This window comes from Balaenoptera borealis (genome assembly GCF_965194805.1).
Source record: "Balaenoptera borealis genome assembly, chromosome: 16".
NCBI lineage: Eukaryota > Metazoa > Chordata > Mammalia > Artiodactyla > Balaenopteridae > Balaenoptera > Balaenoptera borealis.
In genome coordinates, this window is record NC_138872.1 from 72980361 (window position 1) to 72998409 (window position 18049).

General features: G+C 51.9%; 2 protein-coding genes across 5 annotated transcripts in view; one reads left to right on the forward strand and one right to left on the reverse strand.

Annotated features, from left to right (window-relative positions):
• Window positions 1-11429, reverse strand: part of BCL7C (BAF chromatin remodeling complex subunit BCL7C) — a 33063-nt gene extending 21634 nt beyond the window's left edge. The window contains exons 1-6 of one of the 3 annotated variants that reach the window (XM_082360236.1): window positions 11071-11410; window positions 10442-10520; window positions 9999-10107; window positions 9744-9905; window positions 8195-8280; window positions 7445-7640 (exon numbers count right to left, since the gene is read on the reverse strand). In XM_082360236.1, coding sequence (XP_082216362.1) covers window positions 7515-7640; window positions 8195-8280; window positions 9744-9905; window positions 9999-10107; window positions 10442-10520; window positions 11071-11162 — 654 coding nt within the window. In that variant the 5' untranslated portion in view covers window positions 11163-11410 and the 3' untranslated portion in view covers window positions 7445-7514. Of the gene's footprint in view, window positions 1-7444; window positions 7641-8194; window positions 8281-9743; window positions 9906-9998; window positions 10108-10441; window positions 10521-11070 lie in introns of those variants that run through there. The other 2 variants (XM_082360235.1, XM_082360237.1) reach the window with 2 other exon arrangements.
• Window positions 11430-14376: 2947 nt separating this feature from the next.
• On the forward strand, window positions 14377-18040 carry CTF1 (cardiotrophin 1). 2 transcript variants are annotated; one of them, XM_082360313.1, is made up of 3 exons: window positions 14377-14481; window positions 15664-15782; window positions 17431-18040. In XM_082360313.1, the coding sequence occupies exons 1-3, from the start codon at window positions 14457-14459 to the stop codon at window positions 17893-17895; spliced, it is 609 nt and encodes a 202-aa protein (XP_082216439.1). In that variant the 5' UTR covers window positions 14377-14456; the 3' UTR covers window positions 17896-18040. The 2 variants fall into 2 exon arrangements, with proteins under 2 accessions (XP_082216439.1, XP_082216438.1); XM_082360312.1 differs by lacking the exon at window positions 14377-14481 and having other exon boundaries at window positions 14639-15782.
• Window positions 18041-18049: the final 9 nt, after the last annotated feature.

Sequence of the window (18049 nt, forward strand, 5' to 3'; positions counted from 1 at the left end):
AGCCGGGTCTGTGGGTCCAATTCTACAGACAAGGTGACTGAAGTCACACGGCAGCTGAACCAGAACCCTGGCGCCCCATTTAGGGCTGTTTTCATTGATCCCAACCGACTCTCTCTGGCTCCCTCACAATATCTTAAAATAGATACAGTAAAACCTCAACTGGGGTTATAATCGATTACAACAGACTTTTACTTTCGTTTCTTTAGCACTGCATTTCCTACATTTCCCAGAGTGCCTGTAGTCCTACCGGTGATTTTAAAAATTAAAGATCGGAAATATTATTCGCTTCACAAAAATTTGGTTTACATACAGCTTCTCCGTGCGTGATCTGCACTTGGTTCACTCTGCTCCTGACACGGGTCAAAGATAGATGAGGAAAAGATTAAAAAAAAAAAAAAAAAAAAAAAAAAAAAAAAATATATATATATATATATATATATATATATATATATATATATATATATATAGTAAGTCCCCTACATACAAACCAGTTCCATTCCGAGAGCACGTTCGTAAGTCCAATTTGTTCGTATGTCCAACACAGTTAGCCTAGGTACCCCAACTAACACAATCGGCTATATAGTACTGTACTGTAATAGGTTAATAATACTTTTCACACAAATAATACATAACAAACAAACACAAAAAATAAAACAATTTTACAGTACAGTACCTTGAAAAGTACAGCAGTGCACTACAACAGCTGGCATACAGGGGCTGGTATCAAGTAAACAGGCAAGAAGAGTTACTGACTGGAGGAGGGAGAGGAGGTGGGAGATGGTAGAGCTGAAGGATCCTCAGCAATAGGAGACGGAGGGCAAGCTTCAATATCACTCACGCCTAACGTTGATGGCACAGGTTCTGGTTCCTTGCTGGATTCAATTATATCAACCCTCTTGAAAAAACGATCCAGTGATGTCTGGGTAGTAGCTCTTTTCTCCTTGTTGTAGATGACATGGTAGCACTGGATTGCATGCTGAACGGCTGCTGCAACCTTCGTGTACTGTTCTACGTTCAGGTCCTGTGCCTCAAAAACTAACAGTGCCTCCTCAAATAAAGAAAATCCCCTTGCCATTTTCTGCATCGTGAATCTCTTCGGTTCTTCAGTTATTTCTTCTTCCTCTTGTCTCTCTTCGCCCTTCCTCTGGGCCTCCAATTCCATCAGGTCTTCATTAGTACAGTACGTGCCTTCATCAGTAATTTCTTGAAGTGTTTCAGGAAACTCCCGGGCAGCTACCATATCTGCACTCGCTGCCTCACCACTTACTTTTAGGCTTTGAAGGTTAGCTCTAGCCTGGAACCGATGAAACCAGCCATGGCTGGCATTAAAAGATGCACCCTCTGATTCTTCGCTGTGTTTCTTCTTTGAGTCTTCATAAAGGGTTTTAGCTTTCTCTTGAATCAGCATAAGCTGAGCGGGACTCGACGCTGATGCTGATTCTGCACTCACACCCTGAGAAGTTTCTCCATCTCCTCCATCACTTTTCCACGCTTCTTCGATACTATTGTCAACATCTTCGGCACAGCAGACTTCACATGTTCCATGATCTTGTCCTTGTTCTTTAGAATCGTGCTGATGGTTGAACGATTCATGTTATAAGAACGAGTGACATCTACCATCTTTTCACCTCGCTCCACTCTCTCAATTATTTTCACTTTTGTTTCCATCATTATCGCTTGGCGCTTCTTAGCAGTACCAGCTACAACACCACTGCTTTTACACTTGCTTCCAGACATCCTGGGCTTGAAATAAAGATACTGTACTACTGTACCCTATACAATACTGTACAGTAAAGTACACAAAAGCACAACCACTTGTAGAGGATGCACGCAGGTGACAATGTACGCCAGACACGTGAACTAACTTACGTGATTGGATGTGCGAACGCAATTCGCATCTTTGAAAGTTCACAACTTGAAGGTTCGTATGTAGGGGACTTACTGTTTATGGAAAAGATAATATTGGCTTCATGTTTCAGATGAGGCAACTAAGGTCTAGACAGGGAAATGACTTGCCCAAGATCACACAGTTAGTACAAATCAATTGAATCTGGAATACCTCCATTCCTATTCTGCATCCTGACCCTTCACTACACCACAGTTGCATCCCAGAGCTGACTGGAGGAACAAAGGAGGGGACAGGCAGAAAAGCCACTGCCAACAGATGAATATAAGGGAATGGAAAGTAAGTTATTGTGCTCTTCCCTTTCACTTGCCCTGTGTGGGGACCTGGGGGTCACCAACCAGTCATACCTGTGGGGCCAATGCCTAAGTCGCATCCTATATCAATGAAAATGTCCGGGGGTAGAAGCCAGACATCAAAATTTCCCAGGTGGTTCCAATATGCAGCAAAGTTTGGGAACCACTGCCATAGGCTGAGTATATTCTTTGGGTTGCCAGGCAAAGCCATGGGGAGCCATGGGAAGTTTTAGAGCAAGGGAGCAGCAAACCAGTTTGGAGTTTAAGGAGAATCAATTCTTAGAAGGAAGGAAGTGTAGTCTGGAGTGAGAAAGGGCCTGGGAGACTAGGGGCAGTGGTGGGATCCCAGTTTGCCGAGAACTGAGGGATTTCCGGGAATGGAATTTGAAGGGCTAACATGGGGAAAGTCCTGGGCAAACCAGAATGCTTGGTCACCTTAGATCCTACCTCTGATATCGTTCTGTCTCCCCAGATTTCTGGGGGACTGATGCCGTAGACTCTCCATTCTAGAAAGGTCCCTGAGAAAAGGCTACCCATCTCCCTGGGATGTACTCATCCAGGGCTCTGAGCCCCAGGCTTGACAGGCTTGTGCAGGGAAATAGAAACAGGCAGAGGACTTGGACCCATCTGCTCTCCACCCAGCAGAGGGATCCGAGTCAAAGACAAGTCTATGGCATCTAACCCAGCAATAGAAAGGAACAAACTACTGATCCAAGTAACGGTGTGGATGACTCTCAAAAACATTATGCTGAGTGAAAGAAAACGGATGCAAAGGAGTACATAGATTCCACGCATGCGAAGTTCAACAACAGGTTAACCTCATCAAAACCAAAATCAGAACAGCGCTGCCTGTAGGGAGCTGGGGACAGGGAAGGGGCAACAGGAAACTTTCCGGGGGGGATAGTGATATAGTTGATAAGGGCTTGCATTATGCAAATTATATATTTGTTGAAACTCACTGGATCACAGTTAACACCTGTGCATTTTGCTATATGAATAGTTTTTCTTTTTACAGGAAAAGAAAAACCTGTAAATAAATACTGGACTCTAGTGAAAAACATGCATGCCGAAGTGTAGAGAGGGAAGTATACCATTGTCTGCAACTTATTTTGAAATGTATCAAGAAAATAAGAAAGGTTGTTAGATGGATGGCTAGGGCTATGTGATAAAGCAAACACAGTAAAATATAGAATCTAGGTGGTAGGTACATCAGTGTTACCTGTACAATTCTTCCAATTTTGCTGTAAACTTTAAAACTATAATAAAATATTAAAGGAAAAAACCCTCTAAGTCTGATCATGTTACTCCTCTGCGCAGACCCCTTCAATAGCTCTTCATCTCACCCAGAATAAAAGCCAAAGTCCTGACAATGGCCTTCAAGCAGGATAAACTTACATCCTGGTTATCCCGTATCACGTGTTATCTGGGCATAATTATTAATACATCCTCTTTTATCCTCAAAGTTTGAATGACAGGTTATGTGCCTGTCCTGCCTCTGAGGCCCTTGCTGACCTGACCTCACTTCCCACCACTCTCTCCCTCCTCCCTCTGCTCCAGAGGCACTGATCTCATTTCCAGGCATGTGCCCCCTCAGGGCCTTTGCGCTGGCTGTTCCCTCTTCCTGGAATGCATTTCCCTCAGGTATGTGCAAGCCTTTCTCCCTCACTTCCTTCAAGTTTTTTCTCAAATGTCTCCTCAGTCAGGCCTCCCCTGACCTCCCTATTTAAAATTGCAATCTGCTCTTTCCCCACTTCCCTTACTCGATTTTTTCCACAGTACTTTTAACTTTCTACATATAATCTAATTTACTGAAGCTAAGTTCCGTGAAGGCAAGGATATTTTTCCATCTTGCCTATGCTGTATCCCCAGGGCCTAGAATAGTACCCGGCAAACAGTAAGTGCACAATAAATACACGTTGCTATGAATAAAGGAATTCCCCTGCCTTCGTGGAGCTTGCAGTCTGGTGCTGGAGACCGAAGTCAACATCGACCATCACAAGAGAATTCCTGATGCTCTGGGAAACGGCAGAAGAGGGGACAGGGGGCACGAGGAGAGGAGAGAAGACCACACCAGGAAGCTGAGGTTTGAAAAACAAGAAGCCATCTCCCAGATGAAGAGGGACGAGAAGGGCACTCCAGGCCGAGCAAACAGCATGAGCAAAGCCGCAGAGGTGAGGAAAAAAGCAAAGTGTCTGGGGGTGATTATAGGCAGTTCCAAGGGTAGCTGTGCAGGGATGGGAGGAAGAGGCGGAGTGTGGTGCCATCCTGCAGGTAATGAGGGGACTGGAGGGTTTTAACCCCCGGGCAGCATCATGGGCAGATTCGGGTTTCTGAGACCGCCCAGCTGCTGGGTGGACAATGGATTGCTGATGGGCCAGAGCGAAGCAGGGAAACTCACTGGGAGGCACCAGCAAAACAGTGGGGCCCTAAAGAAAGGGGCAAGTGGGAGGGTTATTTAGGACAAGGACTTAAGGGGACAGGGTGACTCATGGGATGTTGACTCTGACTTCTGGGTGCTCCCATCTTAGCCAACTCCTGGGATTGTGGGCCATTTCTGGGGAATCCCAGAGGGGATGCTGGGAACAGGTTGGGAGGAGGGCTAGGCTGAGGATCTGTGGGACGTCCTGTGAAGGCATTTGGCTCTTTGAGCCTGGAGGTAGGGGGCAGAACTGGGAGGCAGAGACTTGGGAACCATTAATTCAAGGAGTAGGTGGGACCTAGCAGGGAGAGTGTTCATGAAAAGAGCTAGGCCAGAGCGAGAGATATTTAAGGGATCAGGAAAAGGAGAGAGTGACATAGGGGAAGAGAATAGCGGAGCACTGGAGGCTAGGGCCTGAGAACCAAGGGTGAAGAATTTCCAAAAAGAGAGTGTGGATGTGGGGAGGAGGCGGGGATGGCATGGCAAGGTGATGGTCAGGAATATGGCTATGGAAGAGGTGGTTTTTAAACCAGGTCACAGAGTAGGCTACAGAAAAGGTGAGGGCAGGCTTGGGCTAAGGGACAGCTGCCCGGGGACTGGGGCCTTGGGCCAGGAGAGGGATAGGAATGGGGAAGACTCAAACTTTAGCCTTTCAAGCCTACTCAGAAATGACTCTTCCTCCCCAGTCTCACTGGCAGGTGAGTCTCTGGCCTCTACAACTACCCCCTAATATCCTCATCTGTAAAATGGGGTAATAGGAAAAACAGCTGCCATTTGTTGAGCACTTACTATGTACCAAGCCAAGGACTCTCTCTCCATGTATTGCCTCATTTAATACTCACAATAATCTCACCAGGCTGATGTTACTATTATCCCCATTGTACAGATGAGAAAACTGAGGCACAGAGAGGTTAAGTCACTTGCTCAAGGTCACACAGTGAATGAATGGAGACGCTGAGATTCTAACCCAGAGCCTGAATTCTGGGCCTTAACACTGTACTACTAATCCATACAAAGCACTTTACATTTTACAGAGCACTCTCATTACCACATGAGGTGATTCAGGGGAATAATGAGATGACCCACACACCCTAGAAATGGCTGAGATTTTTACCACATGTGCTGAGGCTGAATAATGGCCCTCCAAAGATGTCCAGGCCCTATCCCCAGAACCTGTGAATATGTTACTTTACATGGCAAATAAGATTCTGCCGATGTGATGAAATTAACAATCTTGAGCTGGGAAGATTAGCCTAGATTATGCAGGTGGGTCCAATGTAATCACAAGAGTCTTTAATAGAGGGAGGCAGGAGAGTCAGAGAAGCAGATGTGACAATGGAAGCAGAGACAGAAAGGGAGTTTGGACGATGCTATGCTGCTGGATGTGAAGATGGAGGGAGGGGCCACAAGGGGTGCAGGTGGTCTGCAGAAGCTGGAAAAAGCAGGCAAACAGATTCTCCCCTACAGTCTCTGGAAGGAACCAGCCCTGCCGACATTTTTACTTTAACCCACTGAGAGTAATTTTGGACTTCTAACCTCCAGAATGCTAAAGTAATACATTTGCATTGTTTTAAGCCTCTAAAATTGTGGTAATTTGTTAGGCAGCAACAAGAAATGAATGTACCACATCACTGCACACCTGGCTCCCCTGGCCAGCCTGGCTCAAATATTACTACTGAAGCTGCTGTCAGGAAATACCCTGAATTTTTTTAAAAGTTCTTTAAAGTTTCAATTTGGTCTTCTCTGAACCTCAGTCTCTTCCTTTGTTAAAAATAAAAATAGGGTTAATACACCTGACTCTGACTCTCTTACAGGCACAGAGTGAAGGTACCCTTATATTATTTGAAGTTTCCCACAACCCACTGCAGCAGATGAGGCCTAGTTATTGTCCCCATTGCTCAGATGAACAAACTAAGGCTCAGAGAGGGGAAACAGCCAGCATAGGGCCACACAGCTAGTGAGTAACAGAGCCAGGACTTTCACCAGGACTTCTGACTTCAGATCTACCACACTGAGGTACATGTCTCAGAGTCAAGCTTGTGTGCCACCTACTCAGAGAAGCCTTCCTGGAGAACCTCAGCCCATTCATTCATTCATTCATTCACCAAACAATTGCTGTGACTGCTCTATGCCTAGTGTGCTGCTAGGCAAGGCTGGGACCAAGTTCTGCTCTCAGGAGCCCGCAGCCTAGTGGATGAGATAGACACACAAACCAACCATCCCCAAACAGCCTGATAAATGCTGAGACAAAGGGAAAGAAGCACACGGGGTTGTGGGAGCCCGAAGGGGGGAAACTCACTGAACCTGGAGAAGGCTTCCTGGAGAAGGTAGTGACTGAGCCGAAGACAAGCAAGATTCAACCAGAAGTGTGGGCAGGGGTTCCAGTGGAGGAATGGCCAAGCAGAGGCAGGGAGGAATGATGCTGTAGCTTCCTGACGGCAGGGAATGGGTTGGGTCATCCCAGGCCCCAAAGTCCCTCTGGGCTTCTGTGTTCCTGTGTGTGAATGGGAATCACGGGCCTAGCTGCCCAGAGCTTTGGTAATTGCTGGGCCCAGGGGAGGGCTGAGCAGGAAGAAAAGGGGTCCTGGGATTCCCAGAGCAGGAGGGCTGAAGGAAGGGTCAAAGGTAAGGGGGACAGGACAGGGTGGAGGGAGTGCTGGGGAGGCAGGGTCCTGGCTCAAACCCCTCTTCCATGTCTGACTCAGGGTGTGACTACAGGTAGGTCCTCTCAGAGCCTCAGTGACCCCATCTGAGAAATGGAGCGTGAGACAAAACTGTCTCCAAAGACCCTCCCCAGCCCTGACGGGGAAATGACATGACACAAAATTACAAAAGGGTCTTTATTTGTAAAAAGCCAAAGGGACCCCTGGGGCGACAGGACAGGCAGGCCGGCTTCTCAGGGGTCAGGGGCATTTGGGCAGATGCGCTTGAGTGGGGGGGCGCCCTCCGAGTCCTCTGTATCACCCTGGGCTGCCTCGGGGACAGGTGGCACTGGCTCAAAGACGGGGTAAGCTTCAGGGGCCTGGAGAGGAAGGGTGGACAGGCATGAGCTCCACCCAAACCCAGGAGTGCAGCCTCCTTGCCTATGCCTTCTCGAAAGCCTCCGCTCCACTCCCCTCCCGGACCCGGGAGTCTAGCCCAGGGCCAGGGCCCCAGGACGCAGATTAAGCAGGGCGCCGGAAACAACAACAACACCATTTGGGGGGAAGAAGTTGACATTTGATATTTCTCGAAAACGTATCACGGTAGTCCTTGTGGGAAAAGTCAGAAGTTTGTGGGGGACTTTCTTAAGCTAATTACATACTTAGGATTAAAAAAAAAAAAATACTTGGAGGTGCACCATGATCTTTTCAGGCCTTTAATGGTCTCAAATCAGCCCCAATCCAGCCTGCAGGATTTTGTTTCTAAAACACCCTTTTCTTTTCAGTCCCAAGAACCCAGCCTAATAGCCTTTAGCTGTGTCCACGGTCTACATTTCCCACCTGGACCTCGAGAGTGCAGCCCCCAAGGCTTTGGCTACCCCAGAGCCCCCATTCCCTCCAAGACCTGGTAGTCCGGCCTCCCGGCCGCTCTCACCTCAGCCTCCAGCAGTGCTGGAACAGGCTCCTCCTTGGTCAGCATTGGAGGCTCATCCGTGCCGCCTGCGGTTACGCCCCCAGGATCTGGAACATGAAATTAACAGGTGTTCCCTGAGCAGCTGCTCTGTGCCACAGCACAGACTGAGAGGGAAACATACCAGTCACAAAAGCCCGCGGGCTGTGGGAGCACTGAGGGGGGAGCCAGTCACCCAGCTGCAACCCAGGAAGAAAACACAGGAAGGACATTTAGGTGGGATCTTGACGGGTGAGTAGATTTGATCAGACAAATGGGGAGCTGGAGTACATTTCAGGCAGAGGGAACAGAAGCTTGGCAAGCCCAGATTCTGGGGTTGGACTGCCTGGGTTCGAATCCTGGCCCTGGGCAAGTGACTTAATTGCTCTAAGCCTGTTTTCCCCACCTGTAAAATGGAGATGATTACAGTAGTTACCACCTGAGACTGTTGTAAGAATTAAATGAGATAACACGGGAAAAGCCATTACTACAGTGCCCGGCACACAGTAAGTGCTCAATAAATGCTAATTATTGTTTTTATATTAGTAAAGGTACACAAGCGTGTGGTATGATCTAGACAACACAGAACATAGGCCCAAGCCATGGTGTTCTTGGAAGGGAACAATGAGGTCAGCAGGGGACAGTTCACGAAGGGCCTGGAGCGCCAGGCTGAGAAGTCAAAGGTCACAGGCAGCCATTGAAGGCTTTGAAGCAGGAAAATGACCTCGTCAACCTTGTGCTCTGGTAGCTGTGTGGGTCCAACTGGAAGAAAGGAGACCCAGGAGGAGGCTGAAGCTGGGGGCGGGTGAGAGAGATGACAGAGCCTGGGAAGGCAGACACATTGGGGAGGTGAATCTGACCAGATAGGGGATTGACTCTATGGGAAGAAAGAGGAGCTGAGGAGGACTCATACCCCAGATCCTGGCTCACTGGCTGTGTGAGCTTGGGCAACTTACTTAACCTCTCTGGGTTTCGGTTTCTCATGTGGGTTTCTTATGATCTAAATGGAGATCATAACCCTCACAGGGTTGTAGTAAGGATTAAATGAGATAAAAGATGGAAAGTGCTTAGAAGGGTGCCTGGCACACAGAAAGATCTCAATAAGTATTAGCTGTTATTATCACTTATTATTAATCACTCTTACGATTATCACGATTATCTATTCCTTAGCAAATATTTATTGAGCACCTACTATGTGTTCCATGGTGTTCTGAGGATACAGCAGTGAAGATTGATATGGGCCCAACATTCAGGAAGCGACATGAGGTGGGAGTGGCAGAGAAAGATACTTAACTAGTAAAAAGCTAAATTTACATGAAAACCTCAGACAGTGCTAAGTTATCCACAGATGCTAAGAAGCCAGGGGAAGGAGACAGTTCCTAGAGGAAGGGCAGTGACTTTCCACAGGACTCAGGGAAGGCCTCCCAAGGAGGCAACACAGGAAGGGGAGCAGGTCGAGGGGTAAGCTGGTGGCTTTGACCTTGGAGAGGACAAGATTCAGAAGAGAGGGCTCCTGGGAGGCACCTGGTCCTACCTCTCTCCTGGCCCAGCTGTGGGGGCTGAGCATCCTCCGGGACCCCTTCCGGTGGTCCAGCAGGTGACACAGGGCGGCTGGGCTGGGGGGTGCCCCCAGGGCTGGGATCGGTGCCCTTTTGCAGGGAGCCTTCCGAATGGAAACTCTGGTTACTGTTCTCATCTGTGGGAGCAAAAGCCAAAAGGGTTGGGCCTGAGGCCTCCAGCCCCCTCCCTCAATCCCCACAGCCCCCCACATCTCAGCATCCCTACATACCATTGAGATCAAGCAGGATGAGAGGGCCACCCCCTCGGGGACTGGCACCCCTGCCCCTCCGCTCCCGGCCTCGGGATCTCTCTGCCCCGCCACCTGCCCTCCGTCGCTCCTGGGGGTTAGAGGGCTAAGGGTCAGAGTCAGCTTTCTAGTTAGCACTTGCAAAGCCCCCACTGTACAAATAAGGAAACTGAGGCACAGAGAAGCAGAAGGCCCTGCATGAGCGGACAGGTTGTGCACAGTGGGTTAGGTCTTGAACTGGGGTGGGGGGGAGCAGGGTCTGGTGTGGGGGGAGGGGGAAGAGGCGGAGTTGCTACTAATTGTTAACATCTGTCCGGGCTCCTGCATTTGAGGTCTGAGTGGGGACTGGAGGTGGAGGCCAGGGTGGGGAGGGGCTTGCCTGAGGCTGCACAGAGGAAGGGCCTGGTGTGGGAGAACTTGCTCACCTCCTCCTGGGGGTCCACCACTGGCACCCACTTGAAGATACGAAGGGAAGTGTCGCCCACAGTCACCCAGCGCTTCTCCCTGTGGGACAGTGGGGGGACTGGGTCAGAGAGGCCTGAGGAGAGAGCCACCCCAGGAGCTGGACACATCTGGGGATACCTGTAGAGGTGGTGGTGGTGCCGGAGGGAAGGGGCAGTTTTGCTAATGGGACATAGTTAGAGGGAGAAACCCTGCAGACCCGAGGGTATAGATAGGGGGTGCCTCTAGAGAGAGAGTGTGACTTGGGGTCATGGCTCTGCAGACCCCTGGGGTATATACATGGAGACCACGACTATGGGCCCGGCTGGGGACCAAAGCAATGAAGATCACTCTGCATACTTGCGAAAGGAGTGTCAAAGCTTCAGGGGGCGGGGCATAAATGGGGGCTCCAGCCTCGGGAGGGCAGGGTTGGGGAACACGCTTTGTAGACCCCAGGGTGTAGCCAGGAGAAGGAAGATAGAGCCCTGCAGATCCAGGGCGCAGCTGGGAGGCACACCTAACACCTGGGGGCCACAGCTGGCGAAGGGGGTAGACGTATCTGGGGGAGGAGTGGCCCATCGTGTCCCGTCCCTGGCCCCGGGGCAGCGCTCACCATCTCCGGACCTTCTCGATGGTCGCCATCACCTTCTTGATGTCATCCTTGGCCCGGCTCCGGGTCTCGGCCCGCACGGTCCGGCCGGCCATGCTGGCGGGGCTGGGGCCGAGCGCGGCTGGGCCGCCTCCCGTCCGGCTGGCTCAGGCTCGGCGCCAGGCCGGGGCGCCGCTCTCTCGGCCTGTCGTCTCTCCGGGAGTTGGCCGCGCCCTCCCTCGCTCCCCAAGGCTTCCGCGAGTCCCCGCCCCGCTTCCTGCCGCCGCGCCCCGCCCCGGCCCGTCCCCGGAGCGGCCGGGCGGCGCGGGCGGCCAGAACCCAGGCCTGGAAGCCGGCCGACCCCGCCCCGACCGGGCCCGCCCCCTCGGGGCACCGGGACGAGCAGCGCCCCCTGCCCGCCGCCGAGAGGCAGGTTGGGGGCAGCTGGGCGACTGGACGCGCGCGGTAGGGCTGCGGCCGTGCGTTCAGACCACGTGGGCGCCAGGGGGCGCGAGAGGGTGTGTGTCCCGTGTGCTACCGCTGCGCGTGGGGGCGACCCTGGAACGGGGGGTGTGTGTGTGTGCGCGTGTGCATGTGCGTGGGTGTGTGTCCCCCTCGCCAGGCTATCTGGTTCTACACTGTTCAACTACCCATTCATTCAACAGTCTATTGACTGAGTGCCAGTTACGTACGTGCCAGACACTGCAAATATGACTGACTCTCCACCCACCAGAATGGCTAAAGTGAGAATGACGGACCTTACCAAGTGGAGGCGAAGAAGTAGAGCAACTGGATCCCTCATATTTCTGGGGGAGTGTAAATTGGTAGAGACACTTTGGAAAGCTGGCGGTTTTCTAGTGAAACTCTATGATCCAGCAGTTCCACTCCTAGGTCGTTAACACCCAACAGAAATGCGTGGGTATCAGAACCAAGGGGCCTGTACTGGAATGTTTATACCTCTATTCATAATAGCCTCAGACTGGAAACAACCCATCGACAGGGGAGTGCAAAATGATTGTAGCCTGTTCACACCATGGAGGACACAGCAAGGAGAGTGATGTCCTGCTACCCCCAACAACTGGGACAAGTCTCATGAAAGAAGTCAGATACAGCACTACACACTGTATGATTCCATTTATATAAAGTTCAAAGCAGGCAAAACCGGGCTTCCCTGGTGGCGCAGTGGTTAAGAATCCGCCTGTCAATTCAGGGGACACCGGTTCGAGCCCTGGTCGGGGAAGATCCCACATGCCACGGAGCAACTGAGCCTGTGCACCACAACTGCTGAGCCTACGCTATAGAGCCCGAGAGCCACAACTACTCAAGCCTGTGCGCCTGGAGCCCGTGCTTCGTCGAAACGGGAGAGGCCACCGCAATGAGAAGCCTGCACACCACAACAAAGAGTAGCCCCCGCTCACCGCAACTAAAGAAAGCCCGCGGCGCAGCAATGAAGACCAAACACAGCCAAAAATAAATAAATATATAAATTAAAAAAAAAAACACAGACGAAACCAATTAATGGTGTGAGAAATCAGAATAGTGGTCAGCCTTGGGACTGGGAGGGGCTCTAGGGGGCTCTACGGGGCTCTGGGAACTGGTCATGTTCTGTTTCTTAATCTGGTGCTGGTTCCCAGGGCATATTTACTCTTGGAAAATTCGTCAGGCTGTACCCTTATGATGTGTGTACTTTTCTCTGTGTATATTTTACTTCAATGGAAAGTTTACTTAAAATGAGTGTGTCTTGGTTGATTTTGTTTGAGGCTGTGTTTGTCAGCAGATGCCACCTTCTAAATTTCTGTTGTTATGTGTGCGTGTGTTTCAAGGGTGTGGCTATTATGTCTGTGTGTTTTGGTGTTATTATGTTTAGAGGGGTTAAGGTATAGGAAGGTGGTTATGACAGCATTTCTGGATCCAAACTGCTGGGGTAAAATCCCAGCTCTTCTTGTCCAGTGACCTTGGACAAGTCACTTATTTCTAATTCCTCGGCTATAACATGGGAGTGAGTTAATACATGTATAACTTAGAACAGTGCCTTGCACATAGTAAATACCCAACAACAGTCTCTGTTAAAAAAATGTGTGATGGTGACTTCCCTGGTGGCGGAGTGGTTAAGAATCTGCCTGCCAATGCAGGGGACACGGGTTTGAGCCCTGGTCCGGGAAGCTCCCACATGCCGCGGAGCAACGAATACCATGCGCCACAACTACTGAGCCTGCGTTCTAGAGCCCACGTGCCGCAACTACTGAAGCCCGCACGCCTAGAGCCTGTGCTCCGCAGCAAGAGAAGCCACCGCAATGAGAAGCCCGCGCACCGCAACGAAGAGTAGCCCCTGCTCGCCGCAACTAGAGAAAGCCCATGCACAGCAACGAAGACCCAATGCAGCCCCCCCCCAAAAAAAAGTGTGTGATGGCCCCACCTGCTGTGCCCTCTGCCAGTTCATCTCTTTCTTCCTTTATTCTGGCAGTTGTCTGCACATGGCAATGTACTCACAGACACACAGGTCTCCTTCCCAGTTACTTCATTCACAAACCCCATAACAAGCTGTTGTCTATCGTTTCCCCATCAGACTGTGAGCTCCTCAGGGGGCTAGAGACCAAGAATGGATCATCTCTGGGTCCCAGAGCCCAGGAGAGTGTGGGTGCTTGGGAACCATTTGTGGGGATAAGTAAGTGTGTACAGACCGTTCAGCATTTGTCTGCATCAGGTTAGTGGGTTGACGTGTGGGTATGACTCCCTGTACCTGTCTCTTAAGCTTGTTCCTGTGTGAGAACCCTTCAGTAGATGCGGGTGTGTCAGAAGAGTTCTCTTACTGGGTCTGGTAAGGTGAGGTGAGGTGGCCCCCTAGTAGGTGTGACTGTGAAAGCAAGGGCAGAAGCCATCTGAGATAGGCCGGGAGGTGTATGTCCGGGCAGGTGTGGCCTAAGCCTGAGGGCCCCCACCTTGGCCTCTCACGCACCCCGCTCTCCCCTCCCCCAGCTAAGAGGAAGGGCAGCACATTCCTGTCCTGCCAGCTGCTCCCTCTCCACCACCCACCCCTCCCCAGCTTTCTCCGAAAAGCAGCCCGGGCGCCAAGCCTTCCCCCAGGTCGGAGCCTGAGCCTTCTCCTCCCATCTGACTCTGGGCTGTCTCCCAGGCCCCGGCAACCCAAGCCTGCAGGTCCCGAGTCCACCCAGCAGATAACCTGCCGCCTCCTTCCCGACTAGGCCGTGCATGCAGGGAGCTGAGCTCAGGGCCAAGGAATCCTGCCTGGGGCAGCGGAGGTGGGGTGGGAGGTGGGGTGGAAGGGGGTGGTAGATTGTTGGGGTCTGAGCCCTGATTGGCTACGGCCGGGCCACGCCCCTACCCTTTTCCCCTTTCTCCCCTTCTCGGTAGGGGGGCGTGGAGGCAACCGGGATCTGCCTGGGGCCAGCATGAGCCGGAGGGAGGGAAGTCTGGGTAAGGGGCTGAAGGGCCGGATCCCGAGCGCCGAGGGGAGCAGGGGTCAGAAGGGCTGGAAGCTGGGGTCTGGGCCCCTGCCACCCCTAGGTCCGGGAAGGGAGCGGCCTGAGCTGGGGAGAGCAGGGCCCCGGTGTCAGGTAACGAGCGGGTGAGTTGTGCGTGAGCTGTGGGAAGGGGCAAGCGCCGGAGTTTAGAGGAGGCCTGGGGCTGTGCCTTCAGGGACTTGGGCTCAGGAGGTAGATTACCGGTTCGAGCACACCCTAGGGGAGAATTGGGGTCGTGGCTGGGGCAGGACGCCGGGACCCTATCTGAGTACCGGGAAAGAATCAGAGCTGGGAGCCAGAGCGAGGGGTAAAGTTAGGGGCGGAAGTCTTTGGGCCACAGGGGCTGGTAAGTGACAACAGGAGACGAAAGTCGAGGCTGTTAAGGATAGGGACCCGCGGGGCAAACTCTAGCGAGGGGCGGGGCGGGAGTTGCCGGGCTAGGACTACATTCCCCAGCATGCCCTGGGCACGCGCGCTAGGCGTCTCGGGAAATGTATTCTTCCTCCTGGGGCACCACCCTCTAACTTGTGCTGGTTAAGGCCGGTTGCTGATTCACTGAAACTGTACGGTGCCCAGCCCACGGTTTTGCACAGAAGGACCATCAGGGAAGAAATGGCACTTCAGTATCCCAATCTGTAGAGTGGACTTAAAGGCTTGTTTCAATTTTAAGTTCTGTGCTTCGATGATGCTGAATTCCACCAACAATCACTGAGGTACAGAGATAAGTGAGCCCTTCCCTCAAAGGGCTCCCAGGCTGAGGCAGATTCTCACAGATAAAAGAGACATTAAAAGAACCGCCTTGGAAGTATGAACAAATGGCCTTAAGTAGAAGGAAGAAGTGAATTTAAAGGAGGAGTGAATCTGGAGGCTGCACTGAGGAGGCAGTATTTGAATTTGGCTTTAATAGGATTTCAACCATGATTTGGGGACAGGGAACACATTTCAGGGAGAACAACCGTTTGGCAAATGTCTGGTGCCCTATTTTCCCTCAGTTGGAATGGGACAGAGCCTGCCTGGCTTAAAAGGTGGAGAATTCAGAGTGGAGCTTCCGGGTTCAGGAAGAGCCAGCCTGGAAGAAGTGGTCAAGAAGAAAGGGGTTGGGGTGCCCTCATTCCTCCCCCCCTTTTCCCACCAGAGGACCCCCAGGCTGACTCCTCAATCTCACCCCTTCCCCACTTGGAGTCCAAGATCCAACAGACACACAGCCTTGCCCGCCTCCTCACCAAATATGCTGAGCAGCTGCTCCAGGAATATGTGAGTGGGGTTCAGGGTGTGGGTACCAGGGGCCTGGGGAATGGGGAAGTACATACAGATCAAGGGGTCCTTGACCACCCATTTTCTCAATCTCACTTCACAGTTGCAGAAATTGGGGCTCCCAAGAGGGGTCAGTAACGGGCCCCTGGCCACACAGCAAATTGGAGGAGGACACTGTCTGTGCCCCAAATGCCCCTCCATTAGCCTCAGCATGGAGGCTCCCTCCTTGGTACTTTAAGACAGAAGCAACCTGAGAGAGTGAAGAGAACTCTGGTCTGGGAGTCTGGAAACCTATGTTCTTAGGCTCTGTGTGATCTTGTCATCTCACCTCCATGAGCTTGGGACTCCCCAGGTGTAAAAGGAGGCAGTTAAGGGAATTCCTTGGAGGTCCAGTGATTAGGATTTGGGCACTTTCATTGCCAGAGCCTGCGTTCAATCCCTGGTCGGGGAACTAAGATCCTGGCAGGGCAAAAAAAAAAAAAAAAAAAGGAGGCAGTTGAATAAGATGAGCTGTGAACTCTTCTACCTGTGTTATGCAGAGAAGCCAAGAAGGGGTTTCAATCTAGGGGTAAAAATGCCATCCCAAGAGGACACTTTTACAGAGGAGAAGGATCTGCCAAAATCTTTGGTTGGCCAGAGGACACTGACAAAGGAACCTAGATAGTTCCCCAAATTACTCTGGTGTAGTGGAGGGAGGGTATAGTTTTGAATCAGATAGACTGTAGCCCTGCCAACTTGTTGTGACCATGGGCAGTACTGATAACATTAAATATAATAATTTAATAATTATGACAGCAATAGTAAGATAATAAAGCTAGCTTTGTAGTCCTACCAACTTTGGTTCAAATTCCAGCTTCTGCCCCTTCCTAGATGGATGACCTAGGATAAGTCAGTCCCAATATCCTCATTTACAAGACCATGATCATCATCATCACACCCATTTTTTGGAAGATTAGGAATAGTGTGTTTAAAGCAGCACAGTGCCTGAACCAGAAGCAAAATGTTAGGAAAGGATAAATGGTGTTGTTATAGCATCTTTACAAATTACAAATCACCTTTATCTTTTCATTTGTTCATTCACATGACAGTTATTCATTGAGCCCCTGGTTGTGTGTCAAGCAGGTGCAGAAGTGGGGAAGAATGGGGGGGAGGGAGTGAAACAAACTCGGTCCCTGCACTATCTTCTGTAATTCTCAAGAGGTCCGTGGTAGGAAGGCAGGGCAGGGAACTGTTCCCCCATCTTACAGAGGAGACCACTGAGGCTCAGAGAAGGAAACGGTTTTGCACCAAACGGCACAGCTAGTAAGTGGTGGAGACAGGATTTGAAGCTGGGTCTGTAAGATAGCATTAAGAAAAGAGCTAACATTTTTTGTGCCCTTCCAGTGAGTCAGGACCTGCCTTAAGCATTTTAACAGGCTCATAACTACCTTATGAAGTTGATATGGTTATTATCTCCATTGAGGAAATGAGGAAACAAAGCAGTGGTGTAAAGCACACGGTGGTTTTTGTTGTTTTGTATTATCTCAAACACAGCCTCTCTGTTGGCAGGAGTGTGTCATTTACGAGATGGGGACACTGAGGACCCAGGAGAGGGGTGGAGGGCTGAGTTCCGGGTGGAGGAGCCGCCCTGACTGCCGCGTCTCCGCAGGTGCAGCACCAGGGAGACCCCTTCGGGCTGCCTGGCTTCTCGCCCCCGCGGCTGCCGGTGGCCGATCTGAGCGCCCCGGCCCCGGGCCACGCGGGCCTGCCGGTGCCCGAGCGCCTGCGGCTGGACGAGGCAGCGCTGGCCGCGCTGCCACCGCTGCTGGACGTCGTGCGCCGCCGCCAGGCCGAGCTGAACCCGCGCGCGCTGCGCCTGCTGCGGCGCCTGGAGGACGCGGCGCGCCAGGCGCGGGCCCTGGGCGCCGCCGTGGAGGCCGTACTGGCCGCGCTGGGCGCCGAGACCCGCGGGCCCCAACCGGAGCCTGCCGCCGCCGCCGTCGCCGCGGCCACTGCCACCGCGGGCGTCTTCCCGGCCAAGGTGCTGGGGCTCCGCGTGTGCGGCCTCTACCGCGAGTGGGTGAGCCGCACAGAGGCCGACCTAGGCCAGCTGGCGCCCGGGGGCCCGGCCTGAGAGCGGGGCGCGCGCCGCAGCTCGCGGTCCCCTCCTGGGCCGTCTCCGCCTCTCCATCCCTCTCCATCTCCAGCAGCGTCTCTGTGTTCTCCGACCGTCTCCATCTCTCTATTTGCTTTGTACGCTCTCGATCTCTTTTTCTCCCTGGGGCCTT